Here is a 23,444-nt window from a genome sequence, read left to right on the forward strand (position 1 = left end):
GATTAGGACAGTATTTTCTCCACTCTGTTCCTTCCCCCCAGCAGCTGTCACACAGGGAGCGGTTGATGTGCTCTCAGTTCTTCTGTGCATCCCCTCCCAGGCAGGTGGCAAAGCTACCAGCAAAGCTTTGGTGACCAGAACTGTAAATGCTGACTGAAGCAGGATGGCAGAACTCTGACCTGAAATAGGAATGTTGCTACCAGCTGGGGAAATCAAGGTCTAAATGCATTTCTACTCCTAGCTCTAAGGCAGCCCCTTCTGATGAGAACTGCTACAGGCACTGAGCTGCTGTGAAACCAGCGAGTGGCTGTGTCTGGTGGAAATCCTTACCACCCTCTGTTCCTCCTCCCTTTAGCAGGAAGATGAGACAGTGCTACTGTGGGAAGGGTTTAAAGAGGAAATTTAGCTGTTAAGTAAGATAAACTATATTCCAGTTGCACTGCTGATTATTTTAATTTTCAAAGATGTGGTGTGGTCTGTAAAGGTGCTGAGTGTTCTTCCTGGCACAAGGGATTTCACAGTAGCTCTTGTACATCCAGTTTCATACAGATCATGTACAAATCTAGAAAAAACATCTTTCTGTCTAAGACATGCACTTGATTTATTAAAGGATGATTATTTTTAACAACAGAGCCTTAAACATGACAAAACATTTCCACTGCCTCATTCTGGTTTGTGTGAAGTATTTCTCATGAAAGCCAGTGGCTGATTTCCTTCTGGGCAGCCAGTTCAGAGCAAGTACAGCAAAGCTGTGGCTTGTGCTTCCTCAAGGCTGCGATAAAGGGACAGTAGTTTGTGACAACATTTCATGACTTGCTAAATAGACACAACTCAGCAATGGTCACACAGGGCAGGTTATTTCAAGGGCAGTTCCTAACCCTTAGCTGGCTTTGCAGTTTAGAGAGAATAGGGGATATTTAGTGACACTTCCAGCACTGAAGGTGGATGTTTCATTACACTGACTGCCTCCATACAGGAATGCTCCACACTGGGTACAGCAGCCCTAAAACAAACCCCTCTGGGGTTCCGTGCTTTCTGGGCATTGGCCTCTCAGAAACAGTTCCAGAATTGAGCTGATTTCACCTGACTACAGCTCTGAAACACTGCTTTCAGTAACTTGCAGCCTACACACTGCCTGTGAAAATAAACCAACTTTGTGTACCTCCAAGGACCAGACCACAGGGACAGATGTTTGCTGTAACATGCATGGTAGCATCTTTTATTGCAAAAAGAAAACAGTAATAGAGGTTCATTAATAGGATTCAGATTAGGATTTCATTATGGAAAGGCTGGTACCACTACTGAATTTATAATTTTCATGTGCTTGCAACAATTTTTGTGGTTTACTATCTAATAAATGCTGTATCACCTTTGCTGTAGGGCAAACATGCCATGAAAGGTTTATACAGCAGCACAGATATGGCCAACACAGCTTCCATGGCATTATTTAGGCAGGGAAGGAGACTGGGAAGTAAGCCTGTTAAATTTCCATTTTACAAAACAACAGGACCCAACCATTGCACATTTGTCCTTCTCCCAAATGCAGGTCAAGATTGTGCAGTTCACACTTCTGACAGAGGTCAGGGGAGCAGGGGCTTGAAATGAACTGATCTTTAAGGTCCCCTCCAACCCAAACTACTCTATGATTGTATAAAAAGTCAGTTTGTACAACATTTCATCTTACAACAGACTTGGCAGTTCTGGGTTACTGGTTATTAACGGTTGCACTTTTCCAACCTACATGATTTAATGAATCTGATTTTTCAGCTTGCCTTTTTTTTTTTTTTTAATTTTGAGACTGCATTTCTTGTAGCAGTATTACTGCAGCTCTTGACCAAGAAAGTCTGGAAGATTTTTTTTTTTAAGTAAAAGAAACTGGATTCCCACCATTGGTAACCAATAGCTGTTTTTTCCATAGATGGCAGCAAGGTGGGAAACAAGAAGTCTGTTACATAAGAACTGTGACCTAAAATTCCAAACTTCTATCACACTTCCAGTTATTTTTAACAAAGGCATACACTTTGCAGAGTCCAAGGAATATCTGGGATGCATACAAGTTGAAACCATTCTTCCCCAGTCATCTCCCCCCAGTTCGTTTTCCAGAAGTGTTTTAAATGAAGCCAGCACTCCATGCTTGACAGCATTATAGCAAAGATGTCTTTTAACTTCAGCATTTCCAAACAAGAATAAACAAAGAAAACATTTGACATCTGTATGCTCCACAGGTCGGTAATGAAATACATCATGCATCATTCCTGGTTTCCAGGTTTAAGTTACAAGCAGTACACAGTGTACTCAAATTCTCTTTCCAAAAACTTGTTTGTACATCATAGAAAGTATCATATACACAGAAACCAAATCCCATGTTCCCCCCACCCCAAAAGGTGTCTGACAAAATGTCACATCAGAGAAAAAGTTGCTACTTTTCTCCAGTGGCATCATCTGTGCTTTCAATTTCATTAAGTTCACACCCAGTAACTTAAAACGGTTGGTCAAATGTCCCAACAAGGAACTACCCAAGAGGTACCTGCAAATACACTTAAGAATAAAGGAAATATTTGACCCTAATCTGAAATACCCAAATGCTACAAGGTTCCCTTCTTTTATTTTTTTTACAAAGTTTTATTTTGCCCTCCTCAAAGAAAGGCCTCACAGTGCAATACAGAACAATGACATCAACAATTCTCACATTTGTGTCCCCAGCCTATTCTATTATTCTATTATTGTTACCAAACCCTTTGCTGGGGGAAACCGACTGCTCTGTCCTTGCTGCATATTTGGGCAGGTAAATCTAAGTCCCAAATGACTGATCAACACTGACAAACTTTGCCCCTCCTTAAAATCAAGGGTCACTTTGATGATAGAACTACACTTGCCACAGTTAAAGTGGGGTTTAAGGAAAAGCTGAGATTACAACCCAGTTATTGTTACATCTGCGATGATCACTGCTATGAAATTACTGCAGTAAGAAGAATTTCTACTAAAGCAACATGTTCCAAAGTGCAGAAGCTAGAGGTGAGGGTTATGGCATTGTTATGACAATTGTCACTGTTATTACCTTATCAAAGCCTACAGATCTTCCTTTAAATGTGCAATACCATTGTGCTATAATTCATTTTTAAGCTGCAAATAAGCAAGAAAAGGTGGACTCAGTGCATCAGTTTGCTGTGTGCCATCCACTTTTGGAAGGTGGGTAGGGAAGGGATTAGTTACAACTCAGAGGTTTGGGTTTTGTGCTCAGACTTCCCTGGTCTCTGAAAACTGCTGTGAACATGTTACTGGTGTCGTGGTTCAGCTGGAGCCCCTGCAGCACTCAGTTTTACCTGTGTGAGCAAATTCAACTTTAGGCACAGCTAAGGGCCAGCTGCACTAAGAATCAGCCTTACAGACCTTTTCCTTCAGTGTTTCCTTAAGAAAATGGCAATGCAGGAAAACAAGGCGGTTCACAGCACAGTAACAGCACAGAGTCAGCTGGAGCTCACAGGATTTCATAAACATCCCCCAAATCAAGGGCTGTCTTCCAACAGACCTGCATTTTTCCCGCCTTCCTAAAGCTATTATTACAGTCGAACTTTCACATAACCCTTAAGTTGGGCTATTTCATTGCCTTCCCTCTAAAGCATTTGCTGCACCCAAACGTGGTCTCTGGAAATGTCCACATCTGTCTGCAAGACAGCTTGGTGCTAAGTAAGTGTCCCTGCCATCACAGACGACCACAACAGATCTTCATTAAGTCCAGAATTTAGCCCAGCAAAAAGGAATTTTGTACCCCAGCCCTCCCCTTGCAGTACTGACTGTCATGTCCTTGATTTGGCAGAGCACATGCAAAGTCGAGGTGTTCCCATCTTTGCCCTCTGCTGGGGCTGTGGATGCAGACATAAACTGCATTTTAAAATACCCAGTTTGCTACTTCTGCACTAATTTTGAAAGTTTCTTTCTCCTTCAGGCATTGTACTCAGCAACAAAGTGCTGAGGAATACTATCATCTCACAGGGAGAAGAGGAGGAGTCTGACAATAGACAACTTTTCTCACTTCAGAACGTTTTTCATACAAAATTTAGTCAGCAGATTCTCACCATTTAAGTGAGCTCACAAAAAACCTCACAACTACACTAGCAAGAAGATTTATTGCCACACACAATGAGAATATGTACCTTTGTTGATTCAGAATTAATATTTTTCCCTGACAGAGGTTTTCCTCTGCAAAGTTAAAACTTCAGTCTTACACCTTTTTTTTAATTATTATTAAAGTGTGCTTTTTCAGATTTAGGAACACTTATGGCTTAAGATTTATACAGCTGCCCCTTAAACTGCATGTATAATCCTGATCATCCTGTTCCAAGGCCTACCCAGACAGAGCAGATAAAACAAGTCACAAGTCAAACTCAGAATCTCGAATAGCAGACCAGGGACAAGACTGACAACCTCTGAAACCAGCCTGAGCATTCTTGTTCCTTAATTTATTCACCTCCCTTAGTACCACAGAAATAGAAAAGACTCCATTTGGATATACAGGTGTGGTGCTTGTACATGTCTTTATCCTGCCAGCTGCATGGAACTCCTAGAAAATTTAGTGCAGTGTACAGGAAATCAAAAAAGTAAAAACCAACTGTCACGGTTTGAGCCTGGCACAATGCCAGTGCCCCCATGGCTCTGAGCTGGGTGGGGGAGAGGAAGTGAGTTTTTTTGTTTGACCACAGCATCCAAAAAAACTCAGTTCCTCTCAAACCACAACACCTACATTTACCTGAAATCATATCTAAAGTGGTAAAAACCTTTATCTACTTAAATAAATTTTTAAAACATTAAACAGCAAGCACTTTAATGCTGATTGCTAAAGGCAATACCACTTAAGATTTGTATTTTGGGGCTACGGTTAACACAGTAATTTGAAGAAATATATTTAACTCTTAACTCACACACTTAGCACTGCATGACCTAGCTGAATAGTGATGTTCTTTCCTGCAGGATTTAAACCACCAAGTTATCTGTAATGGTGATCCATGCAAAAGCTTCCTTGGGCAGGGAAGGAAAATACTAAGAAAGAAGTTTAGTACCATTCAGTGACTTGTTAAAATCAAAGAGACTCAAAAAAACCCTCAAAGAATAAAACAAAAAAGAGGGTGAGAAATTAAATCACCTTTAATAGTCTGTGAAGTGCACCCCCGTTGACGTTATCTCCCTAAAAATAGCCATAATAAGGTATTTGAGGTCTATTGTCACTACAGGCCTACCTACACACAGAGCTTCCCAGGTTTATCTAGGTTATCTGCAAGCCCTGGAAGATGAAGTGGCTGCAGTGTGAAACAGGAACATGCTCTCTCTCCTTCCCTGGTCTGTACATGACCCAGAGTACCAATGGATCAGCATCCATCTCCTTTCACTCCACATATTCGGGCTAATCCACCTCCACTGTTTATTTTCTTTATATAGGCTTATTTTAAGCCTCAAATAGGAAATAATCCCAGCTGTTATTAATCTTGCAGCAGTGGCTGGGCAGCTTCAGTGTGTCGGATTTGCATGGAATTTGCTTGGGCAAGGACAAAATGCTTAACAAAAACTGCAGTAAAAACAAAGACAAGCAAGCTGCCCAGGAAGACTCCTACCACAGTGGAGTAGGAATCTGCTCTACGGCCTCCAGGAACTTTCTCAGCAAGTATATCCTTCACAGCATTGAAGGAACCATTGTTGGGCAGTGGGCTGATGCCAAGCAGATGGCACAGTAAGGGGTACAAGTCCGTAGCATTCATGAATTGTTTGGTGGCATTCTTTCGGAAAGCAGGCCCAACTGCCAAAAAAATGGGATGCATTTCTGGTACAGTGTTGTCATATCCATGATTACCAACTAGAAATAAAAGATAGAGAAAGGTCAATATTCCAAAGTTGCAGAACAGGCATTGAACATTCTCCTAGATTAGCAGAATGCAGAAAAGGCACAGCATCCTTAGAGAGGATTGTTTTGACTGATAGCACAAATGAATGTCTCCTAGCAAATACCAAATCTCAGAACTACAAAGAGAAAAATACCAAAAAACCCACAACAGAGAGCACTATTTAACAAAGAGGGGGGAAAAAGTGAGCTCATATGGCAGTAACAACATCGTCAATGGTACACTGTGTACACCCACACTTCCTTGATCTTCCTCTAGGAAAAACTCCAACTTTGCAACTGGTCCAAATCTCTTAGAGAAAATTAAAAAAAAAACAAAAACATGTAGAGTCAGACTGTCCATGTGACTCCAAGGAGACACTTTGACATTTTGTCCAATTTTGTGCACCATCAACTCCTCAACAAGGAAGAAGAACTCACTGGTGGATGTCCAGTGCCCACTCCTGACAGGGCATTAAAAACTGGGAACATGTCAAACACACAGGCACAAGAAGGTGCTCTCAGCAGCTACTGAAAATCTTGTTATGTCTTGCTGATAACACACTTCAGGTTCACAACCAGCAGCAAAATTCAAAAAATCTCAAAACTGCAAGGTGAGGAACTTCAAAGTGTTGGGGGTTTTATTCCTCCAAATCACCTAGAATGCATTTTTTCCTCCAAGGCAAATGAAAATCACAGGTATGCAGTAACACAATATCCAAAGACTCTGTAGCAATAGAATGAGGATACTCCAAGTACAGCATTCAGACAAGCTGAGAACTTTCCAGAAAATGTTCTTGTATCTTCCAACCAAACCAAATCCTTCTCCAGTAAATAAGTAAAACATGATAAAACAACCCTATTCACTCTGTACTCAACACATTCAGTTGCAACTTTCTTTTTTAATTTCTCAGGAAGTGCTTGTTGGTTTGCTACATCCTGAAAGACCTCAAGTATGGGGCCACTAAAACACGTGTGATTGATCTTATCTCAGCAAGTTTAATGTTTAAAGAAACAGTAAGTGCAGATCCTCCTCCCCTAACAGTAGAGTGCATCCCATCCAATCGGGGGAAGAATTATAGATTCACACCCTTTAGTTTTACTTCCAGCCTTAAAAAAAAAAAAAAAAAAATTAACATTGGTTGCTGATACTAGGAGACAAAGTACCACATAAGGTCCCTGCCCTGGAAGATACAGCAAAACACTATAAAGACAGAATACTTACGTAGAAAACCATCAGTCTTGTTATGGACAATTTCCCATCCTTTATCAGCCACTGCTAAAATGGGCTGAATTTTACGGTTGTGTTTGTAATGAAATCTATCTGGAATCTGCTCCTTTTTATATACAGTCATGTTGGGATGAGCATTGGCCAAAGCTTCATATACTTCATCCAGTTTGCCTTCAAACAAACAAAAGAGACAAAAGACAAAAATTAAACATATCAGTGTGTTTGCTGAACTCATCAGTAGTTGAAATACAGCTGAAAGAAGAGGGAAAAATGCACTTCCCCACAAGTGAATTATAACTGTAAGAGACAACAGTGTGTGCACAGAAGCTCCTGTGAGAAACCCAGAGCCTCAGTCGCAGTAAGATCCCCCTCAGCACCAGACTTCACAGCCTGTTCCCAAGCAATAACTGCCTTGCTAATTTTAGAAAAATCCCTCATTTCACAGTTATCAGAATGTAAGCTTCTCACAGGAATGCGTTTGGAAGCATTCAGTTGTCTCCTGGAAAAGGAACCAAACCCTCCTAGCTTTGTGCAATGCCTGAAAGCAAGACGACATCTCCTAAACCTGTTTGTGAGGAAATGGCTGCATTCAGGCCAAATTCTGTCACCTAGCTGGCTGTGACAAGTGACACTTTTCATCTATTTTAAAGCAGTTTGTTGCTTTCCTTTATTATTCACTAACAGCCAACAGCATGAGCTACTCCTCTGTATTCCCAGTGCCTGCTCCTTTCCCTTCCCTAGTCACAGTAAGCACAAACTCTCAAGAGCTCTACTGACGCTGAATAAATAGGCATTTCCTACCCCCAATTCTTTATTTGCTTATTTCCAGTTTCTGAGCTTGCCTTTCCAGTAAAAGCCACTGAAGAGCCACAACCAGTTGGTCAAGCTGGCTGGAACACCAGTGCACAGAACGGAGGAACCAGACAAACAGCCAGGAACACAAAAGCAAGGGCAGGAATTAACATCTGACCAAATTTCTTAATTTCCTGCCTCCACTTAAGGCCAGATTCCTATTGAGAGCCATGAAGTGCACACAACAGACTCCTGTGACACACCAAATCCTCAGCTCTCTGACTTAGGTAAGTATTTGTGTGACACATGCAGCTGAATGCCCTGTGTGTCTGCAGGCTCCTTTCAGACTGCCATTTCCAGTACCCATGGAGTTTTGAATGGGTATTGGTGAAAAAAATCTGGGAGAAAGTGGCCAGTATTTCTAAAGAAGCCATCTTCCTTTTCCCCCTCAGTTTCTAGAATCCAGTATAGAAATTCTGAAGGAATATACATTAATAGATACATTCTGAAGGAAACACATTAATGTTTCTTATGTCAAACTGGCACCAAAAAAAGAATCACTAAATAAGGAAACAAAACAAAGGTCAAGACAAGACAGCAAAAGTGAAGGTATCAGAGATAGTTACAGCAACAAGAAGAGGGACTCTAATGCAGCATTTCTAGGACTATATTAGTAATAAAGTGATTTTTGCTATGCCAGCTTTCTATATGGGATGGCAGGGAGAAGCCCCAGATACAGCAAATTAGATTTTACCCTAATTATTTTAATTAATATATTTATATTAAATGCAAGAAAAAGGCCAGCATCACCAGCTGTGGTACAGCTTCTTTGTGAATATCTAATTAGTTTCCCACACACACTAATACACCAGCATGGTTAAATAATGGCTTTAATCCATCTCTTGGGGAAGCAATAGACAGCCAAACAGTTAAAAGAATTTGCTTCATTTTTAAGCATTCAGACTTTTCCTCAATCTCACTAAGTTTTACCATTTCCTTGGTTTAAGAAAGACAAAATGAATAACAGGTTCATGAATCAGTGTTATGTACTTAAGGACATATTAGTTCATACCTGAACTGACAGTGAAACTCATTGTTTTATAATAAAAATGACATCTGGTACCACCGAAGGAAAGAACTTTAGCTGTGCTCAAAACTAATTCTTGTTTATTGGTAGTGTAATAAATACCTGAATCTCTGGGCAAAATCAAATCCAAGCTGTTTCTGAAATCCACTGGAATGGCTTTTTTACTGTTCTATCATCTAATTGCAGCAGAGATACTGTTTCTTTTCAGCATTTAGCAGAGAGGAGAATCAAGTTACACATCTTAAAGTTCTCCTTTACTGCATTAGGGAGGTGTCAGCACAGAAGTTTACTTTTACAGCTTCTTTATTTGCTTATGAGAACATCTTGGGCAACCTCTGTGGGGATGAAGCTTCCAAACTTGGCTCTTTTATCACCACAGAGAGAAACAGCACCCAGTTACAGGGCCTGACTGCTGCTCAGGCAGCAGAGACCTCAGTTTGGACATACTCACATTTGAATCTGGAGTATTCTTCAAATTAAAAATGACAACATACATTTGTTCATCCTTTAATTAAATTACTTACAGGTCACTTAATTCTGCAAAATACTCTCCCTGCTTAGGCATTAAATACAGAGTACTATCTATCCATTACTCATGCAAATGTTACAGAATTCTTTAAAAAACACCTTTCCAGAAGGTCACCTTGAAATTCAGCTTCCAAATTAGCACATTTTTTTGTGTGGGCAGGGGTGTTATTTTCCAGGTTTACACCTTTGCACCAAGTAGTTTACAGTGCTTGACCATCAAAATAAAAAGCAGATGCATTAGTGACACTAAACATACACCTGACACCTCAGCAACCTTAGATGATTGCAACCAGATTTTGGATTTTGATTCCAACATTGTTCTTGCCCACCTTTATCTAAATAAAAATGGTATAAATTTTTATACATGCTGGCTGTTCAGTGTGACGGGGGAAAAAACTCAGCGAACTACAATAGCTGGCAGCCAATCAAATAGCCAACACAGGCTTTCTTTTTATCAAAGATCCCCATCTGTTCTCAGTTTACTGTTTGAGTTAGAAATGTAATTCTTCCACTATGTCTTCAGCATCTTGATGAAAGGCAAGATATGTAACATTCAGGTGTTACCTATCTAGAGCACCATTCAGCCTTGATAATGCCACTAGCTTATCTTACTTCTCAAAAGGACTAAAGGATCCTTGGCAATATTAGTCAACAGCAAACAGATTTGCTCCCTTTTATTTTCTGAAAGTTCATCCAGACTTTTGATAGAGCCCACAAAAAGAACAAAGGGATCCTGCAAGTACTCCTTGTTCAAGGCTGATGTCCTACTGCCATCAGTGCTGCTACCACCAACTCAGTCTATGAAGTTTGGATACTCAAGTACCTCCTCAGGAACCTTACTGCTGTAGCTCCTACCTTCTTTTGGCAAAATGGCTACTGCAGGGGAGTGGTCGATGACTGTATAGAGCTCTCTGCTCACGTACTGATCGAGCTCGATGAGCCTTTCTGAGGACGACTGTGACATTCCGTGATCACTCGTGACTATGACATTTATCACATCCCACAGCTTTGCTTTCTTCAGTTCAGAAATGAGATATCCCAGTTTTCTGTCTATGTCACTGATTATCGCTCCCATAAGTGGGTTTTCTGGGCCCAGAAAGTGTCCCGTTTCATCAGGCTGTTCCCAGTACAAGAGACCAAAGTTGATGGGTTCTTCTGATGTAAACCACTCAATGAGCTTTGCTACCCTGTCTTCAAAGGGAACAGATTCATTGTAGGGCATGTAATATGTAGGCAGGACTCCATGTATCTTCACATCTGTTCCAGGCCACATAGCAGCACCAGATTTGTGTCCTTCCCTCTGGTTTGTCACCCATATCGGACTGGCCTCTTCCCAGAACTTGGAGTTGTGGGTGTTCATTTTGTTCAGGGAGAAGGTTTCGTTCAGGACAGGGTCATACATCTCGTTAGCCACGATGCCGTGGCCCTCAGCATAGAGCCCGGTCACCAGGGTGTAGTGGTTGGGGTAGGTCTTGGTGATGAACACATTTGTCACCTGCCTGACGTGCACCCCGCTCTCCATGGCAGAGTGGAAGTTGGGAGTGGACACCCTGTAGATGTAATCCCACCGAAACCCATCGAACGACACCAGCAGCACTCTGGGCTGGGCTGGCTGGAGAGACGGCGCACTTGGAAGAGAGAGTAAGAAAATTCCCAGGACTTTCCAATAACTGCTCATGGCTATTCTGGAAGGCATCTGTCCCCTCCTCTGGGGCAACATGGCATCTGTTGAGCAGAGGCAGAAGTTGTCAAAGTCATAACTTAGTTTTAAGAATTAGTGGCTAAAATATTCCTTATGTATTTATATACTCTAAGATATATTTTACAAAAGCATGCAGTGACAGGATAAGGGGAATGGTTTCAAACTGCCAGAAGGCAGGGTTAGATTAGCTATTAGGAACAGATTATTTACTGTGAGGGGGGTGAGGCCCTGGAACAGGTCCAGAGAAGCTGTGGCTGCCCCATCCATGAAAGTGCTCAAGGCCAGGCTGGACAGAGCTCTAAGCAACCTGGTCTGGTGGAAGGTGTTTCCCTGTCCATGCCAGGGGCTTGGAACGAGATGACATTTAAGGTCCCTTCCAACACAAACCATTCTGTGATTCTAATTCTGATCATAAGACTCAAGGATTTTGACTCCTCCTAGCTATGACAGGCATTCCTCATCTAACAGTCCTTATTTTGTCCTTATCTGACAAAATATGACACAAAATTTCACTTTGTACTGGCTTGTGCTCCCCTGCCCCAGTTTCTTCCTGTTCTTACCAAACAATTTATTGTTTAAAACTCGGACACCTACTCAAAGCAAGATCCCTGTAAGAACCCTCACAAAGAACTTCCTTGTCTGTAACTGACCTAAAATTTCATGCTAATATTCAGCACTTTTTGTTCAATAGCATCATTTAACTACAAGACCAGATATTGCTGAATCCAATTCTGCGCATAGGCAGTACCAATATTCCTTACAGTTCCCTTTCGGTTCCCATTTTTCAGCAATCCTCTACGACTCAATCGCCACTGAAATTCAGCTGAAAAACAGTGGATATGCAACCAATAAACCCATCTTAATACTCAGAGTACATAAATATCCTAGTGAATAGAAGTAGTTATGGTATAACAAGCATCTGAATACCACTGCAACAACAGAATGGGATCTGTGGCTGCCCCATCCCTGGAAGTGTCCAAGGCCAGGCTGGACAGGGTTTGGAACAACCTGGGCTGGTGAAAGGTGTCCCTGTCCATGGCAGGGGGTTGGAATGAGATGAGCTTTAAGGTCCCTTCCAACCCAAACCACTCTGTACTTATAGGATTCTGTGACTTGCAGGCAGTCAAATGTTACACCAAACTTGTGTGTCTCTCAGCATTAAAATTCAGGCCTTGAGTTCTGCTAAGAACAAACTGACATTCCAGAGACTTAATTCCCCTCTCACCAAACAACACAGACCCAAAGGCTCCGGATTACCTCAGATCCACCTGATGGGGGATTTCTTCCAGCTGAACCTGAAGGACAAAGGGACAACACACTGTTGTGTTCATGGGAATCCCAGCTGCCAAATCAGACATAGCCCATAAATTCTCCTTCTGGGGAGGGACAAGTATGGATTGAAGCCCTCTCAAGTGAAATCAAGTCTCTGCTTCTGAATTTTACACGACTAATGATCTCAGCATGATCTATAATTCTAATTCCTTAACTGCATGCTCTCAGTAAATAATAAATGATGGCTGGTTTGGTTTTTTTCCAAGGCCTTCTCATACTGCTCTTCTGCGGATACAGCCTAAGCACATCTACTGACCCGGGTCTCTGCAGAACTCGGCACCACAAAACTCGGGGCACCCGCGGGGCTCTGCGGGGACGAACCCACCGGACTGCCAAGGGCAGGAGCCGCCACACGGACACACGGGCGGACAAGACAGAGAAGCGCTCAGGGCCGCGCTCGGCGGCCGCCGGAGCCCGGCACACGCGAATGCCGAGCCCAGGCCGCCATTCCCCACACGCAGCGCCCGCACCCCCACGAGCCCCGGGCCGGAGGAGGCCGGGCGCCCCCCGAGCCCCGGAGCCGCCGCCGTTACCTGAGGGCCGCGGAGCAGCGGGTCCGGCCCGGCCCCGCCCGGGAGCGGCCCCGGCGCCGTCACTCAGCGCGTGCGGGGCGGGACGGCGCGGGGCGGGCCCGGCGGGAGGGGGACACGGAATTACGGAGTTACGGAATTAATTACGGAATTACGGAGGCACGGCGTCTTTTGGGTCGGGAGAGAGCTCTGAGAGCGCAGATCCAGCCTGTGGCCGAGCACCACCGCGTCAGCTGAACCGCGGCTCTCAGTGCCATGTCCAGTCTTCCCTTGAACACCTTCAGGGACGGTGACTTCACGGCCTTCCTCGGCAGCCTATTCCAGTGTCTAATCATCATTTCTGTGAAGACATTTTTCCTAATGTCCAGCCGAAACCTCCCCTGGCTGCCTCAGCTTGAGGCCATGTCCTCTTGTCCTGTCCTTGTTCCCTGGGAGCAGAGCCCGACCCCACCTGGCTGTCTCCTCCTGTCATGGAGCTGTGCAGAGTCGGAATATTCTCCCTGAGCCTCCTTTTCTCCAGGCTGAGCCCCTTTCCCAGCTCCCCCAGCTGCTCCTCCTCAGACCTGCGCTCCAGAGCCTTCCCCGGCTCCGTTCCCTTCCCTGGACACGCTCCAGCCCCTCAATGCCCTTCCTGAGCTGAGGGCCCAGAACTGGACACAGCCCTCGAGGTGACCTCAGCAGTGCCCAGCACAGGGGACAGTCACTGCCCTGCTCCTGCTGCCACACCATGGCTGCTACAGCCCAGGTGCCTTTGGCCTTCTGGGCCACAGGGCACACCTGCTCATGTTCAGCTGCTGACACCAGCACCCCCAGGTCACAGATGAGGGGACCTTGGGTGGTGCTCCCCAGTACAGCCCTGGCGCAGATGTTACAAAGGTTGTAAGAGTATGACTGCATGCTTGGGCAGGGCTGGCTCTGCTAACTGTAAAACAAAGAGTAAAATTAATTCTCTGGATATCTGGACGTGCTTCTTCAGTTAGAAATAATAATAATTTAAAAATTGCTCTTTTTCTATCAGCCTTTTTTTTTCCTCGTGAGGCTCTAAATTTTCAATTTGCTTCCCAGAAGATGCTTTTCCCCACCTTTTGATGTCCAGATCCACAGCTATGCCCTGAAATGAAAATGAATTTTTCCTTCCCCATCTCACTAGAATCTAAACTGCTGAACAGGACAAAAATCCAAGCTAGGTTTCCCACCTTTCCTAGCTGAGGATCTGTGTTATGTATGAGTCCAAAGTCCGTGTCCTGTGTGTGTACACAAACCCCACCCCAATTCATGGCACTGTACAAAACTCTCTTCTTACTGGTGCATGGGAACACAGAATCATAGAATTGTTGCACACAAGCACTCCCTATCTGCTGAATAAATAAATAAATAAATAAATATGTATGTATGTATGTATGTATGTATATATTTATATTTCTAATTTTCGATTTTTATATGTATATCTATATACATATATATGATACCTTTCTCCCTTTCACCATACCACCAGGGATTGTACTAGGGAACAAGGCTTTTCTAATTGTTTTCTTAATGTCTTTTTTCCCCCTCCTTCATTACTGCTGTCCTGTTACAAGTGTGAGGCTGAGCTAGTCCAAGCCTGGAGAATCACATTGCTGCTGTGCCTGGTAGAACCTGTGTGGATGTTGCTGTTCTGCTCTGTGTAGGACAAAGTCCATCATCTGATTCCTGTCTGTGAACCCCACCAGAAACTTTGGAGGAAGGGAAAAAAGGAAAACGTTATAAAACTGCACCTGTGTGTATTGAAATCTCTTGCTGGGTGTCCCTCAACAGCAATGTGCTGTCCCACGTTGTTACTCGTTGGCTGGAAAAAACTGTGCTCACGTTTACTGTTGGTTCAGGTTTGATTCTGGGCTCTCAGTGGGATTCAGAAGTGTTGGGAGCTGCCTCTGCAGTGCTGGGATCAGTCACTAGAGGGTACAGGCGCACCTGTATTTAAGGAACATCAGGAATAGCTGGAAATTATAATATTTGCCTTGGATGCCAGAAATGGCTCAGCTGCTTAACATTGATATAAAATGAAAGCAAAGCACAGACAAGGAGTTTGCTAATTCCACCAAAATGTTTAATACCATAATAGATTTTCATTGAAGTACAGCGCTAATGTGAATATTTGTACAAAATATGTGGTTAAAAATAGTATTGATTTATAATATATACAGATATGTCACATCCGTGTCAGAAATGCAGACACTCGAATGAAACCATGAGCAATGCTTTTAAATCTACAACAACATACACGAAATATTTCTGCAGCTACCCACAGTAGGACAACTTGCCAAACTGACACTTAAGGATCCACCAGTCCTTACAGATGGCATTTCTGTCAGAAGTTTCTGTACAAGAACTCTGCTCTAAAGTGGATTCAAAACATTTACTTTCATTAACCCAACAGTGAAGAGAACACATCTGTGTGACACTAATGTAGACACAACTTTCTTGCACTAGATATATGATCAGTTACAATAATTTGTTAAAAGAAGGCTGATTTTCTGGCCAGAATAATAGAGAGGTTTAGTCTTTCTTGCTGGATACTCTTAATGTGAGTGAGCCCCTGATTCAAATGGGCCCTTAATACAGCTCTTAGGTACATGACTCTGCATCATGAAGTCTGTTTTAAGGTTCTGAGTATCTTCATTTTTCATTAACTTCAAGGCTGCTCATACTTCAAAGATTTCCCAGCCTTACTCCAGCAAGAACCTCCCTAACAAATGTCCCTATTTAAGCTTTGTAGCTGCGGCATCAGGACACAATCCTATATTGAGATGACTCTTGCTGCAGCCCCAGAATCTGTGTAGTTACTGAAAAAACTGACAGAAGGGGAGAGAGAATTCAGGCTGGTTTTTTTTAAGCTTTCTGAGCATCTCTGCAATAGGGACTTTCTTGGTTCCTGCCATTCCATCCAGAGTGCTGTTGCTGTTCTGCCTCTAACAGTGCTGGCTTCTCTCCCCTCTAAGCCAAAGCAAATATACTCCACACTTCAAATAGACCTGTGGGAAAGAGCTTTTACAACACTTCCTCCCTTGTCCTTTTACCCCTGAATGCTGCAGTCTACATGTATTCAAAAAAAGAGCACAGCTACTGCTATAAAAACATCTCTTTTTAAGAGGTGCCTAGAATATTGAAAGCTGCTGTACTCCCCCAGAAGATGGGTTATACCAGGAAAAGCAGTGTTTGGGGTTTTTGCTAGTGTAACTCACAAGTCAAGAGCATTGCATGATGCTGAGCATAAATGAGGGTCTGGGTAGGAGTTTAATCCATAGCTGGTTTTGTTTTTTGATAAACCAGAATTAAAAGTGATTTCTTAAACAAAAGGGAATCAAGGAGAAGCAAAAGTATTTCTCTCACACTAGTATGAAAGAGAAAGCCTGAAACGGCATAAAGTTGAGCGCTGAGGTGTTTGCCACTAAAGAAGGACCAAAAATAAAATCAGTGAATATTTTTCAGAGGATCCGAAAGCGCTGTGACTGTGATCAGTCTGGTCCTCTGGGACACAGCTCTCTGCCATCCCCAGCTGAAGCCCTGAAGCTCATTTCCCAGTGCTGTGTCCAGTGCCAGGCACGGTGGAAGAGCCACAGCCGGCATGTCCCAAACACAGCATTTCAGCCAGGTGGATGAAGAAACTCACGGTGGTGGGGGAAGCTCTTTTGTTGCTCAAAGCGAAGAATAAACTAGGCTTCCTGCCTTTCACCTCAAAAAGAGGTGAAAAGAACCCCAGAAGAAGTTCATTGTTACTAGTTTTTCTGATTAAAACACAGACGTTAAGGCCTGTCCTTTTCAAAGGCATTAAAGAGCTTAGAGTTTACTTCTCCAGTGAGGCTTCTTAAGTGGATCTAATTTTCAGAATCATGAACAATCATCCTTTGAGAAATGAAGTTTTTTATGCCAGGCACACAGAAAAACAAATCATTTTTTCAAATCCAGATTTGAGCAATTCAATATCAGAATTTCATAGGACAGTTATCAGCAAACTCATCTCCCAGTTTCCAGTCTTTTGCAAGACCCAGCACTAACTGATGCAATTAGTTAAAACTGAGAACAATTAGTCTAAATTTTTATAAAAATGAATGCTAACAGAACTCTTTCCCCAGCCTGGCTGGCAGCTGGATGCCATGTTCCTTGTCCAAGCACTCGTGGCCACAGCATCACCCATGATTATAAAAGCACAGTGAGAACCACATCAGGGGTCTGGGACGTGCCGAGCTTTTGCTCACCAGGGACTGCACTGCAGCTTTTTTTGTGTACACTGAGCCAAATCCACAGCAAGCCAGAGCAAGTTCACATGACTGTGAAACTGCAGCAGCTTAAAATGGAACATGGCATATCTTGCCAACAAGAAGGCTGCTTTCCCCTTGATTTCTATTGAAACAGAGTTTGGCCTATGTCACACGTTTAAGCATTTTCAGTTCTAGCAGGGGTATACACCACACTACTCAGTTTATTGATATAGTTTAACTCTTTAAATGTTGCTTTTCCAAACACCAGTGCAAGCAGAACACAAAAATACTGTTTGCCATATTTATTATTTTAAACTAAGCTCTGAATTATACAAGTGTAAAAGTGATTAATTAGCCAGTAGCTTTTTAATACTCCTATAAAATATGACTAAATAGAATATGTCAAAAGTTATGTACAATACAATGGAAAAGCTCATGGCATCTGTGACAGTGCTCCGACAAACCACTGGAATTGCATCCTTCCAGGAGTTCAGTCCATTCCCCAATACAAACAACAATCTGTATTTTTGCTGAAAGCTTTTACAGTGTTGCTGAATGGGACAGAGCAGGGGGAAAGACCAAAATAAAACCAACCCACCCCCACCCAATTTAGGATCAAATTAGTGCTACAAAATTTATGAATGGGGACAATTTTTATAACCTAAAACACTTTACAGTGGCTATGGCTGTGGTTTTGCTATGGTTGAGGAAGGAATGCTCTTGCCAGATTTTCTTGGCTGAAAACAAAGTTTACTGGAGTGTGTCTGTGTGTGTTAGGAAGGGGGGAGTTTGCACACCTTGTCTGAATTACAAAAATCAAGGCCACAAAAATTACTTGTTTTGTTCCAAAAGAGCAGATTCTAAAACACTCTGTCTCCATGCACTGGAAATGTTTTCATGCTTTAAACTGTAGTGAGGAAGTCATTAAAATGTTAGCTTCATTTCTGAAGAGGTCAGAAAGGACAAGTAGGCAGCAGGCAACAGAAGCAGCAGCTGTACTCCCCTGATTTCCTTCTTTTAATTTCCAAAGAGCAGCAGGAGCCATGTTCACCCTTCAGAGGCCCCAGGGCATCACCTCCAGCCACTCCCTCCAGCTCCTGCTTTGGGGAGGAAATTAAAAGGATGTGGGCTGTGCCACTGTGCCTCAGGAGCCACAGTGTAACACTGAGGCACCATTCTTCCAGGGTCGCAGCAGGAGAGAACCCCTGACACCCTGTGAGAAATGCAAATCAGAGTGGCTGACCTCAGAAAAGCTACAGAAAAGCAAATTCCCACTCAAATGAGTATGAGGGCTCTGCCTGTGATTTAATAAACAAGACAATACCCCTTCCAGATAGTCAGCATTTTTTGAAAGAAGCATTCTTCCCATGTCAGGCAAGAACCAGCCTTTAGTAAAACACTACCTTCTCTCAAGAGTCACAAATGCTGATACTTTGATGATAGGGACATTATTCCATAATACATGAAACACTTTTTTTTTTTTTTTCTTTATGATGATCATTATTTTATCACATACAGGTGATATATAAGCTTTGACCATAGAGGCTGCTTTGAATTTTCAGGTTTGTAATTGCGTTTTTATTTCAATGCTCCAAGCAATGAGCCGTGCCCTGCTGCCTCCTGGGTACTACCACACAGCTTTCCAAAGCACGGAGTAGTCACTGAATGGGGCCTCATTTTAAATCTGTTTGAAAATGCACTCTGAGGAAAGAACATTTAAGGTCCAGTGCTTTAATTTGCAGTGTAGTTTTACATCATTTGAGGCCAAAGTACTTAGTTCAGAACCACGTCTCTCCAAAGTTTGAGGACATGGATACAAGGACAAGGTTTGGCCTTCTACAGTCTTGCCTGTAAAAAAATCCATTAGCAATAATATCTGATCATTCACATGTTTAAATCTTACCTGGCTGTCTATACTGGGCTAAACTAAACCCCATGGACATCAGCTCTGGGTGTGTCCTCAAAAAAGCGAGTGGTGCTACTCCTGGAATATCCTTTGTGGCCTAAGATGGTGTTTTCAACGGGATACATTCCTGGGCCTGTGAGTGACAATTTGTTTCCTCAAATCAATTTTAAATGTATCACTGGGAAAATAATTGACGCGGCACCTCTAAGAAGTTACTTTAAGGAAACTTCACACCTATATCACGAAGATACTAAAGCCTCATTTTCTGTTCAGCCTCTGCTGAATTTAATGAGCAGTATTCCATCAATGTAACAGCACACAACAATGCCCATAATGCAGTAACAATTATCACATTATGGAAATATGCTGAGTGCTGAGCAAAGAACTGCATCTCATCAGGAATACGGGGGGAGGGGATGCTGTGGTGGTCAGAGGCTGAACTATGTGAGAGAATGACAAGTCCTCATTCCCAGATGTCCTCACCTTGCAGGCTGGGAATGCCATCTCCTGTCTTCACTGATAGAGCAACACGCCTGTTGTCCTGGAAGTGCTGCCAAGCCAAGACCCTGCAAGGGGGACTTGACTCTGTTGAAGCTTTGTAGCATTGCTGCTAATTGAGGGTGTGATGGAACCCTCCCTCAGAAACCAGATCATTAGTTTTTATGACAAAAATCTTGATTACAGAACCTAAGCTACTTTTCAGATCCTAGAATAAGCTTCCAAGATGTATTTACTTATTTTAAGCTGTAAAGGATTTAAAACCATGGAGGCTCGCTGTGCCATTTTATAGTCACTTTGGGGAGTACAGCTGCAGCTAATTAGCTTAAAAATCCCACCATACCTTACACATACGCTCAGTTTCTGCAGTATTAATTTCAGTGGAACTACTCATGTGCATAAATTAAGCGCATGCTTAAATATATGCAAAATCTGAGCTCAAATGTCTAGAAAATATGTTCTTCAAATGACAAGTATGCCTTAAAAAAATAAATCATCATGGAAGGTCTGCCAGACAGGGAATCCGGGACCTGTCTGCTGTCAGCCATGATGCAAACACAGAACAGTTTTCGTAACCCAGTATATATTGCAAGTGAAAGAAACATGCAGGATGGGGTGAAAAAAGGGGATTCAGTTGCATGCAGTCTAATTTCAAGTGTGTAATTATGGTCCTGTTTTCTTTGGCCTAAAAAAGAAAAAAAAAAATCAACTAACCTCTGCTCACCTCCACAAACCCAAACTGCATACAGCTCAAAAAGGGTTTTGAAGCACAGGACATGGGAAAGGAAAAGGGCTGAATATTAGAGATGTGCAAGTAATTACTGACAATTTCAGGGCTATTCACCACACCACTAGGAAAGCATTTAGCCTGTAATGTTACTGGAATATTCAGCTATGACAGAGAGCAAGGAATCCCATCTTACATGAGCAGTCAGTCAGCTCCTCTTCCTCAGACCCGAAGAAAAGCACCACTCATCCCTTGATAGAAGATGAATTGACAATCCCTGTTGATATTCTGGCTCCCTTCTCTCCAAAGAGAAGAACTGACCAGACCCCCCAGCAGCTGCTGCCTCTCCCCTCAGCCCAGAGAGCTCCATCTCAGATCCCTGCCACCATTTCAGATCACTGTTCTCTACAGCTATTACTGGAAGAGGGTTGTTTTCTGTTATTTCTGAAAATGTTGCAAAGGTAGTATTCCTTACAGAAAATTCCAGGGGGGTGCAAAGGCCACCAAGCTGCTAGTTGAGTAAAAACAACACACCTACCCCCCTTAAAAAAAAAGGGAAAAGGGAAAAGACTGTTGGGAAGTGAGGAGGGCAGAGGAGCAGGCTGCTTGATGAAGGAGCAATCCTGGGAGTTTGAATATCAAGACTGATATTGGCCTAATTCCCACCCAAACGATCTCTGGTAGTGGTGTTTCAGCATGCAAATTACAGCTGTGAAAAGATCCTCAGACTGAAACCAACCCTTGTTTCCTCAGCCTTGTTTTGTCCTTTCCAGCTAGATCTATCAGTTGGTGTGTGATATGGTTACAGGTACAAAGATCTTTTTCCTAGCCCTTTTGTTACAGAGGCTTGATTACTGTGAAGGGGTTTCAATGACCTTAATGTCCCGGTGCTCACAAGGCAAAGGCTGCCTTTCAACAGAACAAAGCAAACAAAAACCAAGAGCTGTGCTGGAGGAGAGAGAAGTGCTGCTTCTGCCGGAGAGGCTCAGTTAGATACAGGCGGCGGCACACCGGGGCGTCGAGTTTGAATGATTTTTGGCTTTGGAGAATTCTTTGGGTCCTCATCTTCTTCCATGTCGCTGTCACAAACATGCACTACCACACTGGGAGTGGACTCTGTTCCTGCGTGCAGCTCGTATTTCTCTCCTGGAAGCAGAGAAAAGCAATCACATCAAAAGACGGCAATCTGAGTAGCAACACAGTCCGTGGCACTCCTGGACTGCAGAATACTCCACACCTGGGTAGGGAGCTGAGTGTGTGCTGCTCCTTAATACAGGTGAGCACCAGCACGGCTGGACTCTGTCAGCTGCCACAACACATCCTGGAGATCCTGCCCCAAGAGGCAGTTTGATCCCAGGTCTGTAAGGCATCAAAAAATACACACATCCTCGTGTCTGTAATGGGTTTTGGTACTAATATTGGTGGCCAATGGCACTGAAATAAACCCCCAAAGTAGGCAAAGGAAGGAGAAAGAACACAGAATTTCATGGTTAAAAAGATTAACTGGAACCCAGCCTATTCAGCCTGTGGTCTGAAGTTATTTCACACCTGTTGGATCGGAGTTATTCTTCATTTTTGATGTGGCTTTCCTTCAGTCCCATTTAAAGCCCAGTTGTTGCTCTTAGACAGATTTCAACACTTAATCTAATTTCTTCAGAAAAAAATTCCCCCACATCTCTGCTGCAGACAGATTTTGAGTTTCAAAGCTCTTTAGCTGGGCTGTAACAAATTTTGTCTCTACAGATGAGATTACAGAGCAGTCTATAAATGCTCACTAGATCAGGCTGAATGCCTAAACAGTACATATATTTTTCTAACTATCTACATTCCTTATTTAAATCTCAGCACAGTACTCCTTTGAGGAAGATGAATATGGCTTTTTTTTTTTTTCCACAGAAGATATTCTGACTTGGAAGGGACCCAAGGGAGGGACACAGTTGGAACTGGAAGGGACACAAGGATCATGGAGTCCAACTATTAAGAGACTGGCACATATGGGCATGGGTGGTTACCTACAAAAGTCCATAAGCAAACAAAGGATCAGACATAGGGCTTTGAGTCCTGAATTCAGCTTGCTGGAACTACATGTATTCTGGATTTTACATGGGATACAAGTAGGAATTGGTAATTAAATTGCAAGAAATGAATTTAAGACTTAAAAAAAACCACAACCTTTGCCTGCAAAATCTTCTGAGATGAGGAAGGTGAGGCCCCAGCAAACCCAGCTGGCCTCTGTTTGTGGTAGAGTGGCTCCTAAATGCTGCACCACTGGCAGAACCCAGCAGTGCCACATGTTGTACCATGGAAGCAAACAGCAGTCCCTACCTCAAAGCACTTGTGGCTTGCTTGTGGTACTAATTTGGAGTTTTATTTGTTTGCCACTTTGTGGCTGAGTAATTCATGTGAAGAAGGGGTTTCAGGTTTGGCCCTGCATTAGCATATGCAGTTCTGGGACTGTGTTCACATGCTGTTTGTGCTGACAAATTCCTGATCCAAATAAGCCTGGGTGGCTTGAGACTAGAGGACACACTGTATTTTTGCCTAAAAACAAGAAGGCAACTAGCGAATAATAGCTATAAGCCAGGCATCTTGCTGTGAGAAATATTTTACTGCTGTGATACCATTAATGTTGACATTTAACTGCTCTATTTTTGGCAACCTTTCCTCCGAATCCAAATCGAGCAAAGCATTACAGGTCTTGCTGATAGGCTAAAATATAAAAAGAGAAATAGCTTGGTTGTGCTGCATTGAGGAATTATATGGTTTTTCTTTGCCCATTTTCTCTGCGGGCCTCAGCTAATTTCTCAGCTCTGGGCTGACGTCAATGCCGCCAGGCAGCACCGAGGGCTGCATTGGTCACTGTCACCGCGGGCAGCTCCGCAGTGCCCCGCACACGCAGCGCCGGCCTGTCCTACAGCAGCACCGCCCAGGAAACCACTTTCACTGCCCTCTTAAAAGGTAATAATGCCAGTTCAAATGCCACATTCTTTTACTGCTCAAA

At 43.0% G+C, this 23,444-nt stretch overlaps 2 protein-coding genes across 5 annotated transcripts in view; both read right to left on the reverse strand.

The window, feature by feature from the left end:
* Positions 1–683: 683 nt before the first annotated feature.
* On the reverse strand, positions 684–13,197 carry ENPP5 (ectonucleotide pyrophosphatase/phosphodiesterase family member 5). 2 transcript variants are annotated; one of them, XM_084203127.1, is made up of 5 exons: positions 13,075–13,145; positions 12,467–12,504; positions 10,363–11,232; positions 7,095–7,271; positions 684–5,845 (listed from the first exon to the last, which is right to left on the reverse strand). In XM_084203127.1, the coding sequence occupies exons 3-5, from the start codon at positions 11,225–11,227 to the stop codon at positions 5,475–5,477; spliced, it is 1,413 nt and encodes a 470-aa protein (XP_084059253.1). In that variant the 5' UTR covers positions 11,228–11,232; positions 12,467–12,504; positions 13,075–13,145; the 3' UTR covers positions 684–5,474. The 2 variants fall into 2 exon arrangements, with proteins under 2 accessions (XP_084059253.1, XP_084059252.1); XM_084203126.1 differs by lacking the exon at positions 12,467–12,504 and having other exon boundaries at positions 13,075–13,197.
* Positions 13,198–17,599: 4,402 nt separating this feature from the next.
* Positions 17,600–23,444, reverse strand: part of RCAN2 (regulator of calcineurin 2) — an 82,117-nt gene continuing 76,272 nt past the window's right edge. For all 3 annotated transcript variants that reach the window (XM_084203523.1, XM_084203522.1, XM_084203524.1), the window contains one exon: positions 17,600–21,589. In XM_084203523.1, the coding sequence (XP_084059649.1) occupies positions 21,429–21,589 (161 nt within the window). In that variant the 3' untranslated portion in view covers positions 17,600–21,428. The remainder of the gene's footprint in view (positions 21,590–23,444) is intronic.

This window comes from Fringilla coelebs (genome assembly GCF_963513975.1).
Source record: "Fringilla coelebs genome assembly, chromosome: 3".
NCBI lineage: Eukaryota > Metazoa > Chordata > Aves > Passeriformes > Fringillidae > Fringilla > Fringilla coelebs.